A 21,863-nucleotide genomic window follows, 5' to 3' on the forward strand; every position below is an offset into this window, starting at 1 on the left:
GTCACCCACATCACGCGTGGCATTTTGTACCAATATCATCCTCAACTCTGCTCAGCTAGAAAGATTGTGTTCCAAGTTCATGATCACAATTTCATGCATCTCAAAATGAGCGATATGTAGTTTATAAGAAGCTGCGATATATTGACGCCAGTGAATTATCTTGATGCCGTCTTTAAAAAGCTTTAATGAAAGCATACATCGATGCTGCTCCGTGATCGCTGCACAGCTTTAATGCAGAGGAGTTCCAGTGCTGTTGGCTTCTTACTGAAAGCAATGTCTGATCTTGGTAGTGTCATTGTATCAACAGTCATTGGTGAAGCTCGTAACATGGGGAGGGAAGAGATGAAAAGTTTGGGGATCTATTTAAAATGGAAGGAAGCGGTTATTGAGTAAATAATTCAACCTCTCGTTCGTTCTAATCTTCAAAGGATTTATTGGACAACAGATTTCAAGTTTTAAAATACTATAAATAGGAGAACGCATACACACACCTTTCAATAACACTTCTAAAATGCAACATTACAGAGCATTCCTTACAAACACAGCAAATGCCATTTTCACAGATGAGTGCCCTCGCACGTCATTTCAACATTTTAATAGCTCAGGTATGGAGCAATTCTGATGCAGATATTAGTAAAGAGTAATGTTTAATTAAACCAGGTTTGAAGATAAAGAGCTCAATACATCCTATAGTTTATAAGCCTTTGCCAGCCATAAGCTACTGCTCTTCCTAATCCTCTTTCACATAACATTATTGCATCAGCACAGCTGAACATTTTTGCAGCATTTATAAAATTAGCAAAGAAATTAACTGTCTGTACTGTGGCAAATTGGATTTCCAAGTTCTTGCCGTGTGATACAGCATACCCAGGCTGCCACCTACAGTACAGTCTGAGAGAGGAACTACAGTCCAACAGTTCAACATGTGTGGCTCCCCATTTTACACTCCACAGCCATTCAAACTTAATTGTCAAGGCTCCCTCTAATATCCTTACAGGAAATTTGTTAAAATCCATTATTAAATAAATACTGAAATAATTTCATTTTGACTCAAGACTGGCAAAGGATTACACATTTATCCTCCTCACTCCTCTTCGCATGTGGAAGAGCTAGTGTTCCCTCATCATTTTGACATTATGACAGTTGATTCAATGCTGCTTTTGTTTTAAACCATGTGCGATTTTAAAATGGTTAAAAAGGTTACTTTATTCCAAGAATATATATCTATAAAAATTTGTATACCCCCAAATGTGATATTACTTTACTTTAGTGAGACTGAAATTATATTAACAGAAAATGAGAATTTTCTATACGAACAACCTTAACAGTGGAACAACAGTGGAAAAAATATATATCTGACAACACCTACACTCATCTTAAGTAGCAACAAACCAAGAATTGAAAGTGATTCTTTAAACAAAAACATTTGCACTGATTTTTTTTAAATGGTGTATAGACAAAATATGGCTTGGTACATTCTTCCTAATTTGAGATCTCTTCTCTTATTTTTCCCATGAGCACAAATTATACATAAAAAAGTTAAATATTTAAAAGGAATATTAATACAATAGAAATAATGACAATTTAGTAAAAAATAAAAATAAATGAATCAAATAATCCCCTTTAGCATCATTCAAAGCGTCTTTTACTTCTTCGCCTGAACAGTTTTGAGATGGAGGATTTCCTTTCATTTTTGGCTTTCTTCACTCCTGTTCTCAACAAAACCAGTATATTAACAACTCAAATCAAATTGAAACAGAAAAAAAGACATTTTATATGTTGCTTACCAAGGTTTTGCATCATTTTATTCAACTGCTGATCTTCTTCCACTTCCCTGAAATTAGCCAAAAATCAAACTAAGCACTGTCATATCTTTTTACCACATCAATCTTTAAGATTAACTGCATTGTACTTAAGAATTAATTAGAAGATTGATAATGTTACCTCAGCCTGTCCTCATCGAGACCCTCCACAATTGCATTTCTGCCATCCACGATCTCCATCAATTTCTGCATCAGTTTCTTCTCCTGCCGTTGTTCCTCTCTGGACTTTAAATGATCTGTGACAAAGTTAACAACCGCATGTTGGAAAAGGAGGTAAGACAGATGCTGACAGGCAAAGAGACCAAGCGCTTACCTGGCTTCTCGAGCAGCCTGCGAAGTTCCCCCTCAACACCTGGCTGCTGCTGCTCCAGCTCTTGAGTCCTGGCTCTGAGTTTTAACACCAAATACTAATTCTAAACGCACATTATATCTAAAACTTCTAAACAATCCTAAAAATGTTGAGTTTCTCAATTAAGTTTGATTTTTGTCCTAATGTTAAATGCAAGTAAAAGTGTAAAAATTGTGTACAAACAATGGGGGAAAAAAATCTTTAAAGAAAATATCAGGTACAATAAATAAGGTTTGGAATTAATATAATCAAATATATAAAGAGAAATCCAACTATCAAGTCACAAAGTCAAGTCAAAGTAAGAGTATTGTTCAAAAGCCTTTTCTGGTGTAAACAAATATTATCCAAATGAGTAATAATTCCCCAAATAATGGAGAAAGGGTCATTTAATATTCTCAACCTACATCGATCCTTCAGTAATACTCACATGTAAACGAGCTCTGATTCTTTCCTAATGAACATTTGTTTTTTTCGAATGAGGTTAAACCAGTCGACCATCAGTGGGTCCATCAAGATGTCACCTTCTCCATCTGCAAAACAGGTTAGTAATACTCAGCTGAATTTATTAAAAAAATAAAATAAAATAAAAAGTTTTATAATGGTCTTGGTCTTGTTTTTCAATCACTGATGTGTATATATTGTAGTAAATCAAGCAGTTATGATCACTGACTAGATGTTTCTTTAACAAGCTCATAACATTTATCATTTCACGTAAGCCAAATATTTTGTGCTGTTCTGATGTTAACTGATATACTCCAAGAGCAAACTTAAAACAAATAAAAAATAAAAAAAATACCCCACTTGAGCAGACTCAAACCCAGTGTTTGCAAGAAAAACATTAAGTAGAAATTAGGGGGGGGGGGGTAGGATAATTTGGCTCATATGCAGGTAGGTGGTTCTCAATTTTTATTAAGAGAAGAAGTGACTCACATCCTGGAACCATGCTGTCACCTTTATTAAGACACTATGTCACAGCCAACAATCTTAAAATGGAGCTTAGCCTGCCAAACCCAAATCTATTTTATTTAATAATATCAAAATGTATGTCACAGAACATGATGTTACAAAAACCCTGTCTATAGACACTGTATAGTTTATGTCAGTCATCATTCCTGTGGCATCGACTTTAGAATATAATGCAATTTGCTCAAAAACCAGTAAAAAATAATGAATTACTAATTAAATCATTCACAACAATGCTGCTTATATTTTCCCAAAGCTTTCACATATACAAAGAAGCATTTTAAAATTTCACTTTCAGCCCTGAGAAGTTATATTATTACTCAGATTTTAAAGAAAATGTGAGAATGGATGAATTATGGATACATGATGCAGGGAACAATGCAATTTACCATCTATGATTCAATATTTCAGGTTTTCAGGATACAGTGTATACTTTTCAGTATTGGTCCACCACAGTATTCCGACATGCACTGAAACAGTGCTTAAATTTGCTGCTTCACCGAGTCATACCCGAGTAGGTGGATCAATTGATTTTAGGCTGAATATTTTGCTAATCCTAATTAGCGACCAATCAATCAAGTCACATTTACAACAGAGAGCGAGCTGCAGAGACAGAGGACGGAGCCCCACACATCCTGTCATTACCAGAACAAACATGATTTGATTCTGAACTGAACCCGAGTGCCAGGGTTTAGTTTTTATGCCAACAAATTCCAGTTGAGAAGTAGATGATCTCCTAGGTAGTGTGGAAATGATGTTAAATTCTGGCCGAGTGATTGCATGCTCAGGCTTCCTGGGTGGCATGTAGAAAAAAAAATTAAGCAATCGACCAGAATATATATAACTATACCCAAGTCATGTTGACCTTGAGCAAAGCAATAAGGCCCCCTACTCCTACTACCTCAAAGGAAACGCAACATCCCTGTGGGCTAGCTGTGCCTCTCACCTCATTTGACTGCAGAAACACTAATAGAAATGGCAGGCAATTCCCCTGCATGCACACACACACACACACGTGCACACACACACAAACCATCAGCTGATGGTGAGCAAATGTGTGAAGCACCCAAGATACAAGTCACCAATGCAGCAGAGCGATTCAACAGTTCAAACAAAAATATGATGTCAAATTTTATTTTAAGGTTATTGCACGACACCTTTTGCTTTAGAATATTACCTCATTCAAACCAACATAGCAGTGAAGGGTCTACCAACCCCCCCTCTTGCTCAGAAATGGTCAGGTATTAAATATTACCTAGCTTAGTCCGATCCACATATACAGATGTCATAATTGGTCATATTCAGTGATATAGATGTTACAGATGGGATAGGATAAAATAAAACAAAAAAAGGAGATACCACAATAAAACTTAGTATAAGCATTTTGCAGCTCAAACTTCTTGTTATTACACAGAAAATCCTTCACGTTTCCAGATAATCATACTTCAAGCAATGTGATGATTGTGTGGAAAGATGTAGTAGCTTTTGCTTTAAGAGGTTATTAACATGGAATTAGATACAAATCAGCGTTTTTAAACCCCGATTCCTGGTTTTTACATTACCATAGAAATAAGAAACTACAATAGACAATATGCCACAACATTAAACATAATATTTACAAATAATAATAATACTAATTATTAAAGGAAAAAAAGATAATATTTGCATTGTGACCTTGTGAATAAGGAAAATGCTGGGGACACAAGATCCCATAATCCCATCATCATAGTCTGATAATACTATCCTGATATGGTGAAGCATCACCCAAAATAACCTTATGATTATGAGGTTACTACCACTTAAAAAAAAAAAATTAAAAAAAAATCAGTGTATGAAAAATGTAAATGCACAGATGCAACTTATATTCATTGCTAACAAGTTATAATATCATTACCAATATACTGTACGATTAATAATTGGGTTTGCCTCAAAGGCATGTTTGTTTTCATTGTATTACCCCTAGATTTTGGCCCCTTATTAAATTTCAGTTTAATATTACTAAAGTAATTAGTAATGTAAGATATCACATGATATTCATTTGTAATCAAGATGTGGTAACTTGCCATTTCCATATCTTTAACTTATCATATCCAGCTTATTACCCCACTACTGCCCTCACACTTGTTCGTGAATAGTATGGAACTACGCTGCAGAGTTAAGAGTGAAAAGTCAGCTACTAAATGTCTCGTGAACCGTGTCTGAAAGTGGACTATTGATTGCACTGATTAATATTTGTATGTTTTTACAAGTAAAAATGAGAAGAAGTGGAACAAACAAAACGTACCTTCCTCACAGCTTCGGAGCTTCTGTTCCAGCTCCACACCCTCCTTCTCCAAATGAGCCAAGTTTGTCTCAATATCATTCAGCTCCCTTTCAATCTGCTCCATTGGGATATGATAAGACCTTACCTGGTGCAAAACAGAGAATTTAAGAGTCACTGTCAAGTAAAGATTATTGTAATTTGAAAATTCTGACTTTGGCCACTTTAATGTAAAGAAGGTCATCCATTTTTTGCTGGGAATGTAATGAAAGCATATTTGTAGAGCTGTTAATTAATCTCTTAAGAGACTTAATGGAGGGAACTTACAGAGGGTGACCTCATTTCAGTCCTGGAGGCGTTGGTGGGTGACAAATACTTTCCCTTTTTAGCAGCTAAGAGGTAGATAAAATAGGATTAGATAGTCCTTTCATGGCAGCTTTTTAGAAAAGTATTGTCACATATGACTTAACCTGTTTTCAGTAAAATAACACTTTTTAAATGTATTTATACACTTTTCATATGAAATCAACAAGAAATCTGAAATCATGTATATTTGGCTTTGATAGCGATTTAAAAGATGGGAAACAACCTGATGGATTTCCATGATTGGCTGGAAAAGTAGTTGAAGAGCTAATAGATTTCACAGCTGGCAGTCTGGGTGAGGATTTCACAGGCAAGCAACTCCCAAATTTAAAATCTAAAATAAAGAGAAGAGGTCTTAAATGCTGCAGAAGTGCAGAGTTCACAAAACTTTGTTTTCGTTTTGTTTATTTAATATGGGAACTAATACAATAGGGTGTGTATAATTTTGTGGACGTTCAGAGCATACACAGGATGAGTCCCATTGGCTCGAGTGATTCATTTAGCATTTCCTCAAGCAAAACCATGAGGTTCACATTTATAGTTTTCAGTAAAATAAGCCAACTAAAACTGGCATAAAAAAATTACATTCAAAGTACAGCTATTTTACCATCTTAATAGATGAAAGCGCACATTTTCTACCAACTTCATAGTTTCCTTATGTAGCTTTAGATTCTTCAAGAGCTTGAATAAGTTAGCCAAATAAATAGAATAAAATAAACATACACTTGCTTTACTTGGGTATTGCTGCTCTCAGTGTGTATTATTTGATTCCAATACAGTCATTTAACACATGACTGAACTTTGTTATTTAAACATGAAAATGGCAAAGACAAAACTGCTTGGATCACTAAAACCTTACAAACTAGTTCTGGTTCACTTTGACATCAAACACTCAATTCATTTAATATATCAGCAGACAAATGTCTCTCATTATAATGCAAAGAAGCCTCTCACCTAGGATTTCAGAGGCAGGCTGAGGTTTCTGGGGACTGACTTCCCTACAGCACGCAGGATCAAACAGAGCAAAGCTAACTCCTGGTGCTGCAGGTGTTTGAGCCAGAGGAAGCCTTGTTGGACTAATTGAGACATTAGATGGAGGTGTGGACATGAATTCGGCTTTATGATTTTCAGTAAAAGCTTGAGGTTCAGCATCTCTGCAAGATATAAACAAGGAAATTAACTTATTATTTTAATACAGAGGCATTAATCCGACACAGGTGAAATGTACTGATGGGTCAGATGAGTAACAACCTCACCTCAAATTTTGAAATGTTAAAAAGGTGATGAAAACAGTTGAGGAATCATCAGCAGGGGTTAGAAATGAGAAAATCTAGTGTTAAGGAGTAGGAAAGTAGGAGGTCAGGCCTTGCACTCCTTGGGACTTGTTAAGATCGGGGACAGAACTAACGGCTCCACTTTGAGCCAGTCAGCAATAAAAGAGATGGACGAAGCTTGATGATTCTGCGTTCTGGTGAGTAAATAATCTGATAGGTCAGATGTATTTCAAGGCAAGTCTTTCAAGACATTCTGGTCCACTTGTGCAGCTTTTCAACTTGCAGCCGAGTAACTGTAAATACTTACTTTAGCCTGAGTTCGGTTTTAACAGGTTTTCTTTGCCACTCATGGCATACTGGATCTGCAGAGAAACAACAGACAGTAAAACCAAAAAACGAAAAATAAGGTCATTATTGCTAGTCTCCAAAGACCATGAATACTAGAAATGAAAACTATAACGGCATATCACTGCATTTAAGAAAGGACTTGCTTGATAAACAACTGAAACAACATTAGAATTTGCTGTGAAATTCCAACAAAATTTTATGTTGGAATCGACATAAAATTATGTCGATTCCAATGATTCATTTTTTCTTGCTGAAGCAGAAGGGCATTCTTCCACAAAGATCAATGATACTTTTCTCAATTTAAATAAAGTGTTTCAAAATTTCAGAGGTGGTTCTTGTGCCTGTGATCGGCATCGCCACCAAGTTTCCCAGCATCTCACTTGGCAGTCTTTTTCCTAATCTTGCTGACAACAATAACACGAATCACAATGATCACAAACGTCTAACTCTGCATTAGCCTTGGCGGATAAAAAGCACAATATTAAATCTGCCATTACACTTCACCTTATCATCTTGTGTAACTACCGTTTTAAAACTTTTTAGAATGAAAGAAGATGGCACATTGCAGCTTATGAGACATCTGCTTTGTCAATGACGTGCACACTCGCGGCAGCTCCAAGTTATTGTACACAATAAACAAACAAACAAAAAATTCCCTCGACTCGTGTGTCACACTCGTCTAAACAGCTGTCAAGCGCACAGTTACTGGTTTCATTATCTAGGTATTCACAGCACTCCAATAAAATGATTGCGCTCCACATTCTCATCTGTACACAAGACCCAAATGACGCTTTAATCATTGACCTTGGCGTAATGTCCAGTCAACATATGGTTAATATTAGTAAGAAACAGACTTAATTTCCATGTCTGGAAAACTTCCATCAATGCTAAAAGTAAAAGTGACTGAAAAACCATTCTCAGTAGACCCACCAGTAATTGTGTTTCTGTCTACAAACCCACCGACAGCCAGAATGTGACACCCGTGCATGCACATCCATCCCAGGAGAATGACAGTTCAACTATGAAAGTTCATTAGTGTGAGACAGGAATTAAAATGTCAGCTATCAGCATGCGAGATGCACTGGTTTTATAAATAGGGTAAAAATGACAAAAGGGCTTTGTTTTCTAGGAATGTGAGAGACAGACTGAATGGTGGGGGTGGGTGGATGCTGGCTGGATGTCAAATAATGGATCAGACACAAGTAAAATGAATTTAGTGGAGCTTGCCTTTGTTGGTTTTGTGTACAGTTGTTGGCCCTGTGTTGTCTTTATTGATGGCCTTTAGACATGGCAATTCCTTATTGTTTGCCTGAGTGGTGGAGGGCTGTCCTGCATAGTTTCCTGCTGAGGCTTGGCTGCATTTATCCTTTTTCAAAGCAGAGCTGTCAGCTAAACTTGGCTCATCACCAAACCTGGGGACAGAGAAAGCCCTCACCATCAGCTTTGAAAAAAGACTGTGGGAAAGTTTCCTTCAGAAGCATTCAAGTGCATTCATGGCTATAGATTGTATACTAATGCAATGCTCACCATCTCTCATCCGCCGATCGGATTGTAAATGGGCGTTTGTTATTATTGTTGTAGTTTTGCTCTGCTAGTTTTTTTCCAACCATTACCCTCGACTGGCTCTTTTCATCATCATCATCAGTCAGGACCTTTGGCCTTACTTGAACACTTGATTGCTCTGTTAGCTTCCTGTTGTTGTCTTTGGAGGTTTCAGTAACTTGTGGCACAGCCTGGAAAAACTTCTGCCGGGCAGCCTGTGTCTTCTGGGCTGAGGCCGTCCAGGACTGGGAGGTTGGAGTAGGAGCAACTGGTTTCAAAACATTATTCAGTGGGGCTGACAACACCGAAGGGGGGTGTGGTGAAGGCCGTTTTAGGCTGGCATCATTTGGTGGTCGGGCAGCTGAACTGGTGAGACCATTTTTGATCAGAGCCTCAGAGGAGGAAGTCTTGGAAGCATTCTGGTGGGAGTTACAGATAAAAGTGTCTGGATTCGTCCCAGATTTGTAACCGCCTACATGAAGTACGCTGGAGCACTCGCCACACCTGGTGGTGGAAGTTTATTAATATTAAATTATTAATGGAATAAGCCCCTGTGCATAGGGGGGAAAAGCATCTATGAATATAGATTAAATTCTTACTTGAAACAGCTTCTGTGATAGAGCTTGCCTTCCACAAAGTGCCTCTGAACAAGATGAACATGGCCCTTGCATGCAACACATTTGCTATTGAGAGTCCCGTTTTTGTTGGTGTTTTCAGCCAAAACTACCTTCTGTGAAAAAGAATCAAAAGTGAGAAAAACATTTATCCAGAAAGGTATCCCATTTCCCCTAGGATTCCTTTGGTGGCCCACTGAAAATAAATGCCATGTTTAACCCTAAATATTATTTCTTTAAAAAGCAAAAGTGTGTAAAAGAAAGACGTTTTAACACACAGCCTTAATTTTAGCTGACTGATGACGTGCCGTTTGACATGACTACTGACCTGAGTAGAAGCTCTTGCCAATTTGGGTGAGGTCTGAGCTGTGTGAGTGGAAGGTAAACAACTCTCAGTGGCAGTTTTAGTTACAAAGCTTTTGGCAACCACTGGGAGATTTTTTTTCTCCGATGGCTCCTCCTTGGAGCCCTCTGCTGGCCTTTTTACACCTCCCACTGAAGACAGTAAAACATCATTAGTGTCAAAGAGTTGGGGGAAAAAAATACCTCAGCCTGTACATAAAAAAGAAATATATAAGGAAAAAGCTCAGAATTAAAGAGGATGAACTACTCAAATGTAGTTGCTAGGGATTTTTAAAGCAGACATATTCTCACTGGGAGGCCGTCCTTTGAAGTAGTTGTAGTACTGGGAGACGTAGGTAAGAATGCTCAGCCTGTCTGGGATCCTTAAAGCCACCATGTCCTCTGCATCTAACAAAGCTGGGATCCCCAGCTTCTCCTCTGCGATCTGAAAAGCCTTAAGAGAAAATAAATAAATAAATAAATCAAAGTTTAACCAACAGCCCCCAACTCCAACTAAACATGACAAACAAAGTAGGCATATCCAAAGCACATGTAAAAACATGGCATTGGCTGGGCTAACTCCTACAGTTACAGCATGTGTAAATATGTCACACAATACAATTTACTTTAAATAGATTGGCGGTATTCTGTGGCACAATCCTAGGAGGTTTCGAAAGGGCTCTATAATGAATGGCACACTTCCTGTGAGCTTGCAGGGATAAGAAAAAGGATGGGAAGAGCGGGATATCAGTGCATTGTTTAGGATCAGCCTGGATATGCTCATTAAATTTAAAGAAAAGCCTTACGGAATAGCAAGTGGGCATATATAAAAGAAGAGGATGCTGAAGAGTTTAAGTGGACAAAAACACAAATTTCAGCTCATGGGGAGGAAAAAAAGTCTAACATGGTTATTTATGAACTTAAAATATATATAGGATTTACTCACCTTTAACCCCACCCCCCCACATGGGGGATTTTCCTAAACCTCCAGTAATATAAAAATAAATAATCGAGTATCGGAGATGGGGACAATGGGTGTTCAATCAGGAGTTAGGCCCATAGGTACAGAATAGTGGATGTTTTTGACTGTGAAGCAACCAGTTGCTCTGCTGGCCTCCACTGTGAGACGTCTGTGGGTTCAGATAAGGGCAACAAGAGGCCCAGTGAACTCATAAACATCAGAAGACCTCCGCTGCTGGCAACAGGAGGAGGAGCATAAGCCAACTCCTCCATTGCAGACCATGTTAAAGACCCTGGAAATAAAGGCAGCTGGGGGAAAAAAAAATCGGTTTCCGATGACCATGTTCTCCTACAGAATCCTTCCTTCAATTACTTCTCTCGATAGGTCTTGTTGAACAAAAGGCTCGCTTTCTGTCCATGTGGCTTGAGCTGAACTAAATAGCTTAGGCTTTTAGAGTGTAAAAACACACCACTGTCAGGTAAAGGGGGGTGGTTTATTTCTAACACAAAACAAAATTAGAGCTTTATGGTGAAAATGAATTCTAAGAAGCAATTTCATACTAGATTGTACCTGAAATTAAAATCCAATTTATCATCCAGCCCTACCTGTAAGAAGCGTGACACCATTCATGAAATATAGAAAGGGTGTGAATTACCAGTTGCTCTCTCATATTTCAGTAGAGGGAGCATCTTCAGCAGGGTATCAAACTTAACCTTGACCAAACACAGTTCTTTGCCCACAAATCGTTTTGTTCTCGTATACCATTCAAGATGTATGTATCAGCAGTGCCTTCAAGAGAACAGTCACCATAAGGACCGACTGGCAGACGACAGTAAAGCCTCATTCAAAATGAATAGACTTGAGAGCCTCTCCCCTGAGCTCAGGTCTGTTGCTGACACAGCCAAGATGATCGAAAACAACAAGGAAGTCGTACGGAGCGCGTACTGTAGCGCACTGCAGGGCCTGTAACCCTCAGACGAAGCCGACAAGAGGGTAGAAAACTAAATAATGGAGAGGTCCCAGCAGTGCTGCTCATGTCACGCAGGGGTTAACCGAATAGATGAGTTCAAACGGACAGAGGCAGAGCAAAGATTGAGAAAGGTTGGGTTTGACAGGAGTCTAAAATTAGTAGAGAGATATGGCTTTTGCTTAATCTGCTGTGCTGTGAAAACTGAAACAGCTAAATATTTGTCCAATCTGCTGCATAGATGCCAAGGCAAGAACAAACAGCGTGCTGCTGCGTGGCCCGTCATGTCTGGGGTTAATGAAGTGGATGTTTTCTGCTACATCAGATTTTGCAGTTTGTGTATGAAGTCTGCTCCTCTCAGTAAGACAAAGGCTGAACATCTTGACATCTTACCAGTCTGTTGTTCTCAAACACATCCTCCTTTCTGAGTGAGTCATAGTCTCTGGGAAAACAGGAATACAATGAACACAGAGAAGTTACCTCAACTACCCAGAATAGCTCTTTTACAGCATGTAGGAAAAATATATATTTAAAAGGGGAAAAAACAGCAATATGAAACTGAACAAATGACACTGTATTAATAAAACAGAAATAAGAATAAGGATCACTTAAGTTAGTACTTATACAACTAAAATATTAAAAACAAAATTTGGAGAAATTATTAGAAGAGGCAGGCTGTCTATATGTATCACAATTATTAAAGTACTTGACCAAACCAAAGTAAAGTTTTTGAAAAAAAAAAAAGTTTTCAATACTTACATCAGGTCCGGTCTGTACTTGTGTATTAGCGCACAAAAAGCCAACCCGTTCCTGAATGAAGTCGTCATGTTGGTGATGGCCACATCTCTGTAACCCTCACATTGCATTTTACACCACTGCTCCAAAGCCTTGATGGCAGCCATGCTTGTAGCGCGACAGAACCACTACTGCAGACAAAGTGTGCAACAGGCAGGAGGTTTGAGTGTGACGGAGTGAGAGGAAAGACAGATATAAAACAACGTGTCTCTGTTCTGGCTTTGACCGTGATCTGCGAACTGCAGCTGCGTCCTGTTTCCTTCTTTCACCTGCTTGTCTGACTCTCCGACTCTGCGAACTGCTGCTGCTTGCTGCTGCTGGTGTGTGTTTCTCGGCTCATTTCACTAATTGACGCGACTGCCGATTCGTCATTCACGACAGTTGAATAAAAGCTCATTCAGCAAAGGAAATAGTTGGCTAACTCTGATGTTCATAATTCAAGCACGTTTTAATCCCAGGAAGTGGATCGTGTTGACCTGTTATTTATTTATTTTCCCTGGAGTGGGAGTATTTATCATAAGTATTGAAGACTAAAAGACTCAAGAAATTTGAGTTAAATGATGTTCAGAAAACCAAAAGAAGGTTAAATTCAGTTAGTAGGTTAGTGTAATCTGTTATCAGACAGCACTTGTTGTTATTTAGTGTTTTTAGATCCTCGTGCTTGTCTCACCTGACCTTTTTTCACAATTATGGCACATTTGAACCATCATCTCTAATAGTCTTTATTGCATTTATTGACCCTGACAGCCAAAATGATGATCGGGGAATAAGCGCTTCTTGATTTTATTTTGCTGGTAAAACACAGTGTTGGACTTATATGCACGTGAGCCAGTTACGAAGTTGAGTTTTCAGTTATATCTTTAAAGATGTAATTAAAAAGATCAAATTAAATAAAAGATATTAATGACATGGCATTTATAGTTAAACATACATAAGAGATATAATTAAACGACAGCTGAAACTTTTTGAGAACAGACGTTTTATGGCCAAAATATATTAATTTAATGCTAAATAAAAATATCCTTCGAGCTAAGCTTTGAAGAACAAGTGTGCTCTGGGATATCTAGAGTATAAAACCCCAGTATTGCTACCTCAGACAGTGTACATAAGGATAGTTAATACTCTTCTACATGCATTCTTTAACCTTATTGTTCTTTGTGTGTGGCCTAATTGGGGACTAATTGAGGCCAGCAAGCCTCATCTAAAGATTCTGACCCAATTAACCCATGTCGCCATGTCCCATTAAATCTTAGGGAAAAGTTATATGTTAATTTCTGGGCATTTTTTTATGTAGTAAACTGAATACTTAGACATTTGATTTGCAAAGACAGCTTGCAGAGTCATTCCACCTTAACTGGGAACAAAATAAGTCTGTGTGCTTCCCTGGTCCGTTCTGAAAAGTAGTCCCAAATCAAATTTGACCCAGACCTCATCCATGTGTATTCAAACCTCTGACACAGAGAATGTAATTAGTGTGAGACCAGAGCTGAAATTGAGTCTTTGAACTGGGAGCAACCCACACTGACCTCATCATCGATACATGTCACAATTACTGTAAGACATGAATTGTTTATTAATTGACACAGGGTGACTCAGAATATGAAAGCAAAGTCTAAAACTATTGTAGACAACAATTTAAAAAAAAAAGTTTCAATACGTTACAGTAAAATAAAAAAAAAAAAAAACGCATTCAGTCGGTACATGTAAAAAAACAAACAAACAAAAAAAAGACAATGTTTGTTGCCCTGTCCTGTCTAAAGACGTATTGAAGCCCAGAAGGGGGCAGTGTCACACTGTTATCATGCCGCTTTCAACCTGTGGTCAACTCTATAAACAAGGCACACATAACATAATTAGTATCTTTAAAATCTAGAAGTTTAGGTGAAGCAGGAACAATTAAGGAGGCACAGAGCACATATCTTTCCACACTTGTGTGTGTGATTCAGCACATCAGAGCACAATTTCCTAATACTAAATAAATAGACTGTAATTATAGTACAGAGGAATTAGTATAAACAACAGGTATTGTTGATCCAAAAACACCTGAAGGTTCCAAAGAGAACCAAACCATCCCACCCCTCTCGCAAGCGCTAATATGCAAATATGAACAAAGCTTTTAAATGTATTGTAGACCACTGCTATCTCCTTTAATCTCAATATTAAACATGAGGTAAAGTTTTGACCCGACATCAGAAATGAATAAATGCAGATTTTGTAAATTTGAAGTTTGAAGCAGAAATGTTGTATTAATTAGTATTACATGTCTAATAAATGAGTGTAAATACTGCAGTTAGTCTTCATGATTTCATTTTTTAGCTATTTGCGTTGTTTCCTGTGAGGACGTGTGGCTGCATGTAGACATCCTGCCTGTGTGTGGAGGTAACCCAAGAGGTCAGGGATGGTTGTCGTGCTGAAATCATTTACAGATTACTTGAGTGTATCCCATTTCAGTTTTGCCCTGATAGGCTGACACAATAAGACGTCCACATTTATCATTTGTCATTGTTACATGTTGAGGCCCCACCATAGAGCATGTACCATTCATTGGGAGTGGATGCCACTACACACATTTGAGGTGTATCTAAAACTGTATTCAGCATATAAAAAGACATGATCATCTCTAATAAAATGATCATTTTCATTAACCCCCCCCCCCAAAAAAAAATATATATATATATACATATATGTATATGTGCTCAAGAAAACATAAAGAAAGTCAGTTGTAATTCACGGTAAAGCCAAAACCTTAAACTTTGACATTATGTAAAATTTATTTTTCAATATAAAATCTTACAGAATATATAGACATACATATATTCAGCTAATGACGGCTAAATATTTAAGTTCCACTTCCCCCAAAAGTTCCAACTCATTTATAAACAGGAAGATTGAAAATGATCAGTCATTGTGCGTGGAATCAGTTTCCTGTGTTTGTGACTGTTTGGTGCCTCCTGACATGCTTACATTGCTGTGGATCTCAGCCTCGTGCTCTCTGGCTTTGGCCCGCAGCTTAGCAATGCTGCAGGAGCGGAGCTCCTCTGAGCTCAGCCCCTCCGGCCTCTCCCACTTCCCCAACTTCTGGGTTGTCCATGGATAACCTTCGGCTTCCTGTTGTTTCTCCCAGTGCTCACCGTCCAAAGTCTCTGTGTGTTTTAAACTCTTGCTCGCTTTTGCAGATGTTTCATCGTTGTCCCTTTTCACATAAGGCCCTGGACATTGGCCCTGGAGTTTCAGTTGCCGCCTCATTTTTGCACGGCGGTTTTGAAACCAAACCTTGGAATGAATGAAAGAGATATGATATATGAATGTAAGTAACAAGGAGATTATATAGTTAAAAAACAATAGTTGAAATGTAACTGCACTAAACAGGCTCTGATGTATTTTTAGTCAAGAATTGCTTTCATGTTGGTATCAGCTGAAACTGTGATTACATTTTTGTTGGGACAGAAAGGAATCTTGACCCATATGGATAGCAAAACAAATACAGATTAATCTAGTCAAGTTATTGTATTTATATAGAATAAAATACTTTTTTTTTCTCCAGGCATTTATTTGGTGTGCAAGATGATTTTACTATGAATTATTGTTATTATTGTCAAAAATGCCTATGATGGAAAATAAACAGTAGGGCTAAAGGCAAATTTGCACACTGTGCATAAAAATTAATATCAGCGAAATGAGTACAAAATTAACAACTCCAGCAGGAGTTCGTCGTGCCAATTACCTGGACTCTGGCCTCAATAAGGTCCAGTCTGAGGGCCAGGGCTTCCCTCATGAAGATGTCCGGGTAGTGGGTGGTCTCGAATGCCTTCTCCAGCTCCTCCAGCTGCCAGCTGCTGTAGTTGGCCCGTGCACGACGCTGCTTCACTGGCCTCTGTTCATCTGGAAAGTGCACCACAAGCACCAATTACACAATCGCCAATGGGTGACAAGGAACTAATGGCTCTAGATTGGATAATTAGCACAGCAATCATTAGGCCCAATTTAACACTGCTTGATAATTGATTGTTAGTTACGAGCTGTTAGTCAGTCTTTTGTAAACATTTACACTGCAATCAGATGGTGCTCACAGACTGTCTTTGAGACTGGTCATACTGTGCCAGTTTGGCTACGCTCTATCTGAACAAGTCCAGTATGATACAATCAGTCCCATTTTGGCTACAGCAGCTGTGGCTTGAACTCACCTATGCTCTCTGTGAGTGGCCCAATCCCGACCGCCTGTGTGGCCAGGAGCAAAGCTTCCTTGCATAGCTCTGGCTGCAGATAATTCCTCAGGGATTCGTAGCTGATAAAAGGCCCCGGGATCAGGAACTGAGGTTGAGAGCCCAGTCTGGCTGGGAAGGCAGGAAAAAAATGAGCTGCAGGTGAATGGAAAACTGCAGGAAGGAGAGAGGATACCAGCTGCCCTGCGCCAAACATGTCCAAGTCCAATATTTAACGTCAGTCCACTGAAAAGGGTCTGGTTGATTTCTAGAGGTTTGCTGGTAGAAAGGAGAAATGCATTCCAAGGTCCTGGGTAAAAATAGAAGAGAAAATTAAAGAGCTCCGATTGTCCAGCAGATGCATCCACTTGGTTGTCAGAGCTGCTGTTTGCTGCTGAGGTGCTCAGCCCAGGTACAAGGTGTTGCCTGAAGAGGAAAGGTAAGACTTGAGCGGTGGAGGTGGGCTCACCTTAGCTTTCTTCCCTTCCCCACCAATCATCTTCCCGTCTCTTCCCAGTCACATGACATCTAAACAGATATAGGTTTATGGCCTAAAAAAACCAAAAAAACCTATGATTTGTTTCTCACAGGATTAATAGTATCACCCCATCACTATTTACTGTATTTGTCATCTCTTCTCCAACCACACACATCCTGCAGTCTTTTTCAGACATGCCCCAAACCTCCTCTCACTCTCTCTCGCTCTCTCTGCCTTTCAGGGACAAGTTGCAACATCTTTGGCTCCTGAAATTTCAGTGAGTGAGACGAATGGCAGCTCAGTAAGTAGCAGAGATGTTTATGTTCACTTAGGCGCATACGCTTCAGACAACTAGTTCAACGGTTGTCAGATATAATAGCAACAAATTACTGTACAGGAGACATAATGAAAGCAGTTGTTCAGTTTTGTGGAATGGAAGTAAATACAACGGTAGCTGAACCTGAATAGCAGGTCTCAGTGTTACTGCTTTTGATTTTCTTCTTCTTTTTTTTGGCTGTTCCCTTTCAGGGCTCACCAGGGTGGATCATCTGCCTGCATGCTGGTTTGAGTGTATTGTTTTTAGTAAATGAATGCTGTTATATTTTTTTAACAACAGCAAGGATAGCTGTACATCATGTCACTCATCTTACACAGTAGCAGAAATGCAGCACAAATCATTTTTACATGATAAAATAAACTATTTAAATATTAAAATAGATAAACAAAGTTAGCTAGTTAAAATGTCTAAAAAAACCTAATAAAAACAAAGTATTTTTACTGTGTGCATTTTGCTTATCCTATACATATTCTATATTCTCTCTCTTAGACATCTTCTTTTGCAAAATTTGGTCCCGGACACAGTGGTTTTTTGTTTATTTACAACTAATTTACAATTTGGCAGACTTCCATTATAACTCCTGCAAATCTAATCTAATAATCTCAGTCTCCTGTAGATGATTAAAGATCAAAAATAATAACTTGTCTCACCTGTGTTTGCTGTACTTTCTATTCTTCTGAGTACAACAAAATGTTAGAAGGAGCCTATTAAGGTAATTTTTCAAACTTTTATTCTTGCACTCTACTCAAGTTTCTTGCATTTATCATTCAAAATACTGCTTTGTTGTATAGCCCATCTTCCATCTGACTGTCTGTTAGCAGACTGTAGGTTTCATCCACAGGTGGGTGGGGTTTCCCTGCCTAAAATGACCATAGTAGGTATATCCACTCTCGCTGATATCATACAGAGGCCGGATTTGAAAAAAGCGGTACATAGGTACATTTTAGCATGTTATCTGTATAGGTCAGTTAACATTTAAGATGGTAAACTTAAAGGTTTACAACTTTTAAAAGCATATCATCAACAGCTGCATGAATTGGAATTACATTTTTTGACACGTCTATAAATTAATGGTCTCCTGTGGATGTTTGAAATTTTAGTACACTTTAAATGGTGATCATAAGTACTCTAACTGCTAACAAGTGTCCATAACAAAGGGTATGTACATGCAAGGGTAGGTATATGCATTTTCTTCAAATGTTTAAGGTTCTCATATTATGTGGAAACAAAATACAAGTTTTAGAGAGGAAAACATTGCATCAGAAGGATATGTCCTTGATAGAAAATCTTTAAAAAGGCAAATTTCTATTTTTATGCATTTGTATTCTGTCACTTATCTCCTATAAAAACCCATGTTAGAAGCTAACTAGTGAGACATAAAATCTAAAAATGTTCTGCAGTAACAGTAAAATACTTTTATCATATCATGTGTTTGGTAATGATAATCTTACTTCCACAGCTGTAAAGTATGTAGTCAGTAGTCAAGCCCTGATGGGATTCTTCCATCTCAGATCAAAGCTAACACATCAACACATTAACAGCCAAGGCACGAAGATTATTAACACTTTTTTTTTTTTAAAGCAAGACAGCTGTAGCTTAGTGGTGATGGCTCTCTGATGAGATGATCTCCAGCACTGTCTGTGAGAATTAAACCCAGGTGTGTCAATTAATCCAAAGTTACACATCACCTAACAACATATCTTTCTAACTGCTCATCAGCTCAAACGGTGGTGAAAACACTCAGCTGTCAGTGTTGTCACCACAGAGCTGGCGGGCTGAGGTGGCTTTGATCAGCCTGGGATCTCTGCAAGAGGCAGCTGGTCAGAGCTGAGGTGAGTCACAGGATGGTCATTCCTATACGTGCTGTGAGGACTGCAAATCCATCACCTGTGTGGCCCTTTCATCTGCACCTGTTCAAACACTAAATTAGGAGGCAGGATTAGGGGTTGAGCAATTCGGATGTCTTTACAGCCTGAGTTGTACCTGAAAGGCAGTATTTAGATGAAGTGGAGTGTCTTGTCTTGAATTGCAGATAAAAATTGCTCGTTTTCCCTACATTATGATTCCATAACAAAAACCTAACAACAATGAAATGTCAGCTAACAAAGCATTTTAGCATCTTTTTAGCAATCAAATCACCCCAACCAAAGGAAACAGCACTTTTAACTGCACTATTAATCAATATGAATGATCTGTTGTTTTAAGTGAGCCAACTCAACAATTAACAGGTTTTAGCACCACTTTCTACTCGTGTGGAAGCGTATGCATGTAGGGATTGGAAAGGACAGATGTAGATTGAGAGAAATAATTTTTGGGGTTTGCAGGGAAAAGGAAAATAGATTAGAAGTGTCTGGTTTGAGCTGTGGCTAAATAAACACTGTGTGTGGCGGGAGTGACGACTGAATAGCCATTCCGTTTGTCCCTGGCACACAGATAGTTACAGGGATTTCTGGATTGTCTGAAAGTAGACCCCTTTTCCCACCCTCAAACTACTTCTGTTTGTCTGTGCCGGGGTCCTTTAATGCCCATTGATCCAGATAATCAGGGACAAGATTGGTGAAAAACCAGCGGGGGAGGTTCTGACAGTAGTTGCTCAAAAAGCCTGATAGTGGATAATTGAAGGAGGCATTAAGACAACAATAGTAATGGCTAATGCCAGCCTGTATTGGAGTTCCAGCTTCTTGAATGACAACACTGGAGATCCACAGCTAAAGTGGCAATCATTGTATTATTAGCAGACCTTCAAGTGAAGGGACAGACTGCACATTATCTGAGATTTCAGTAAGTCACCAGTGGGATGCTCTTCACGTGTCTTTAGCTTGAAATGGGCATGTTTGAGCTTGAAATTATTCATTGTGAAAGTTAAAAAAAAAAAAGAAAGTAAAATCAGTTTTTTGGTCTCACTTAAAGTGAAGTAAAGTGTTTTGTTTCTTCCACTTCAGTCACACTTGAATTTAAAACCAATCATCAACTCTATCTGACATAAAGAAGTAGAAAAGTAGTAATAGACAAAAATCATTATTCAGATTTGAATATTTGTATACACCTGAAAGCCAGCGTGACTGTTATATAGCCATCTGGCAGCAGTGTATATAAACACTGATATGCACGACATTGATATGCAGTCATGGTACAAACAAAGTCCACCGGCTGTCCCTTCAAAGTTTCACATATCAGGACATAATATAAAATTATGTAATCCTTACTAGGTCTTAAATAAGGTAAATACAATCCCAGATGAACAACGCTGACATATTACGCCGTGTCACTATGTAGTTAACAAAGTCAAAATGCAGAAGCAGTGTGTGAAAACTACAGTACAACTCATGAGTCAACAGCTTACAAAAGCACTTCTGGCAGCAACAACTTTAAGTAATTATTTTCCATATGACCGAATCAGTCTCTTGCATCATTGTCAACTCTCATTTACAGCGATGCTTGAGTTCATAAAGATTCGTGGGCACTCACAGCTCTTTTAAGTTCCCACCAAAGCAGTTCAATCCACCCAGTTTGGTACAAAATTCAGCTATTGGACAGATAGCCTCAGATTTCACTCTAGAATACTTTAGTATACAGAGGAGTTGTGTTCATGACCCCTCCACCACCGTGCTTGACAGCTGGTTTGAGGTGTTTGTGCTGATTTGCTTAAAGAGCTTCTTTAAGATCATTCCTTATATATCACCCCCTTAGCATTGTGTTAACATACACCTGAATGCTCCATATCTGCAAAATTCTGCTTTTATAGAAGTGCTCACACTTGCTAATGATCAATTAATCTCGTGCAATTGATTATCAGCACCTGGCTGCTACTTACCCTCTAAATTCCAATGGAAGCGGTTTTCAGATACGTCTTCTGCAGTTTGACTTGATGTTTGTCAAATACATAATAACACGTTGTAATAAGACTTCTTTTGTTGTTCACCTGTAGTTGTACTTATCTAATTTTAAGACCTGTTAAGAACTAGATAACCTTTCATTAAGTCCTGATACGTAAACCCTTAGAACTGGCAAAGGGTGTATCTCCTTTTTACCATGACTTTATCACTTTTGGGTTGATATGCCAAACATTTTATCAAACAGCTGCTTTTCAGTACATCCAGTTAAAAATAAGCATAGGGAAGTATGAATTGAAAATCCAGATTCCTGATAAATCTTTGTCTAAAATTAATGCTCTTGAATTAGTCAGTTTTGGTCTCCTCCAACTCTTAAAGAAAATACTTAAAGTGACTATAGCAAGCACATCAG

General features: G+C 38.4%; 2 protein-coding genes across 6 annotated transcripts; both read right to left on the reverse strand.

The window, feature by feature from the left end:
* Positions 1 to 409: 409 nt before the first annotated feature.
* Positions 410 to 13,010, reverse strand: micall2a (mical-like 2a). 3 transcript variants are annotated; one of them, XM_005468804.4, is made up of 18 exons: positions 12,828 to 12,982; positions 12,566 to 12,732; positions 12,200 to 12,248; positions 10,191 to 10,332; positions 9,865 to 10,031; positions 9,522 to 9,652; positions 8,908 to 9,426; positions 8,608 to 8,792; positions 7,340 to 7,394; positions 6,713 to 6,912; positions 5,985 to 6,092; positions 5,723 to 5,787; positions 5,420 to 5,543; positions 2,600 to 2,702; positions 2,137 to 2,210; positions 1,945 to 2,059; positions 1,788 to 1,834; positions 410 to 1,709 (listed from the first exon to the last, which is right to left on the reverse strand). In XM_005468804.4, the coding sequence occupies exons 2-18, from the start codon at positions 12,706 to 12,708 to the stop codon at positions 1,630 to 1,632; spliced, it is 2,307 nt and encodes a 768-aa protein (XP_005468861.1). In that variant the 5' UTR covers positions 12,709 to 12,732; positions 12,828 to 12,982; the 3' UTR covers positions 410 to 1,629. The 3 variants fall into 3 exon arrangements, with proteins under 3 accessions (XP_005468861.1, XP_003442230.2, XP_025762147.1); XM_003442182.5 differs by having other exon boundaries at positions 1,616 to 1,709; positions 12,871 to 13,010; XM_025906362.1 differs by lacking the exons at positions 410 to 1,709; positions 2,137 to 2,210 and having other exon boundaries at positions 1,803 to 1,834; positions 12,828 to 12,983.
* Positions 13,011 to 14,891: 1,881 nt separating this feature from the next.
* si:dkey-43p13.5 (visual system homeobox 2) lies at positions 14,892 to 20,383 on the reverse strand. Of its 3 annotated transcripts, XM_019357752.2 has the most exons (5): positions 18,269 to 18,712; positions 17,273 to 17,354; positions 16,786 to 17,113; positions 16,326 to 16,483; positions 14,892 to 15,874 (listed from the first exon to the last, which is right to left on the reverse strand). In XM_019357752.2, the coding sequence occupies exons 3-5, from the start codon at positions 17,018 to 17,020 to the stop codon at positions 15,500 to 15,502; spliced, it is 768 nt and encodes a 255-aa protein (XP_019213297.1). In that variant the 5' UTR covers positions 17,021 to 17,113; positions 17,273 to 17,354; positions 18,269 to 18,712; the 3' UTR covers positions 14,892 to 15,499. The 3 variants fall into 3 exon arrangements, with proteins under 3 accessions (XP_019213297.1, XP_019213298.1, XP_019213296.1); XM_019357753.2 differs by lacking the exon at positions 18,269 to 18,712 and adding an exon at positions 19,070 to 20,383 and having other exon boundaries at positions 16,786 to 17,354; XM_019357751.2 differs by having other exon boundaries at positions 16,786 to 17,354.
* Positions 20,384 to 21,863: the final 1,480 nt, after the last annotated feature.

Source organism: Oreochromis niloticus, linkage group LG4 (assembly GCF_001858045.2).
Source record: "Oreochromis niloticus isolate F11D_XX linkage group LG4, O_niloticus_UMD_NMBU, whole genome shotgun sequence".
Lineage (NCBI taxonomy): Eukaryota > Metazoa > Chordata > Actinopteri > Cichliformes > Cichlidae > Oreochromis > Oreochromis niloticus.

Excerpts from the sequence above, each read along its gene's own strand:
- si:dkey-43p13.5 (XM_019357753.2), bottom strand. The coding sequence starts at position 17,020 with ATGTTTGGCGCAGGGCAGCTGGTATCCTCTCTCCTTCCTGCAGTTTTC. Across the intron at positions 16,484-16,785 it reads GCCACTCACAGAGAGCATAG|ATGAACAGAGGCCAGTGAAG; the intron begins GTGAGTTCAAGC and ends TGCACTTTCCAG. Across the intron at positions 15,875-16,325 it reads TTATTGAGGCCAGAGTCCAG|GTTTGGTTTCAAAACCGCCG; the intron begins GTAATTGGCACG and ends ATTCATTCCAAG.
- micall2a (XM_005468804.4), bottom strand. The coding sequence starts at position 12,708 with ATGGCTGCCATCAAGGCTTTGGAGCAGTGGTGTAAAATGCAATGTGAG. Across the intron at positions 9,653-9,864 it reads TGGCAAGAGCTTCTACTCAG|AAGGTAGTTTTGGCTGAAAA; the intron begins GTCAGTAGTCAT and ends TCTTTTTCACAG. Across the intron at positions 2,060-2,136 it reads CAGGCTGCTCGAGAAGCCAG|ATCATTTAAAGTCCAGAGAG; the intron begins GTAAGCGCTTGG and ends ACTTTGTCACAG.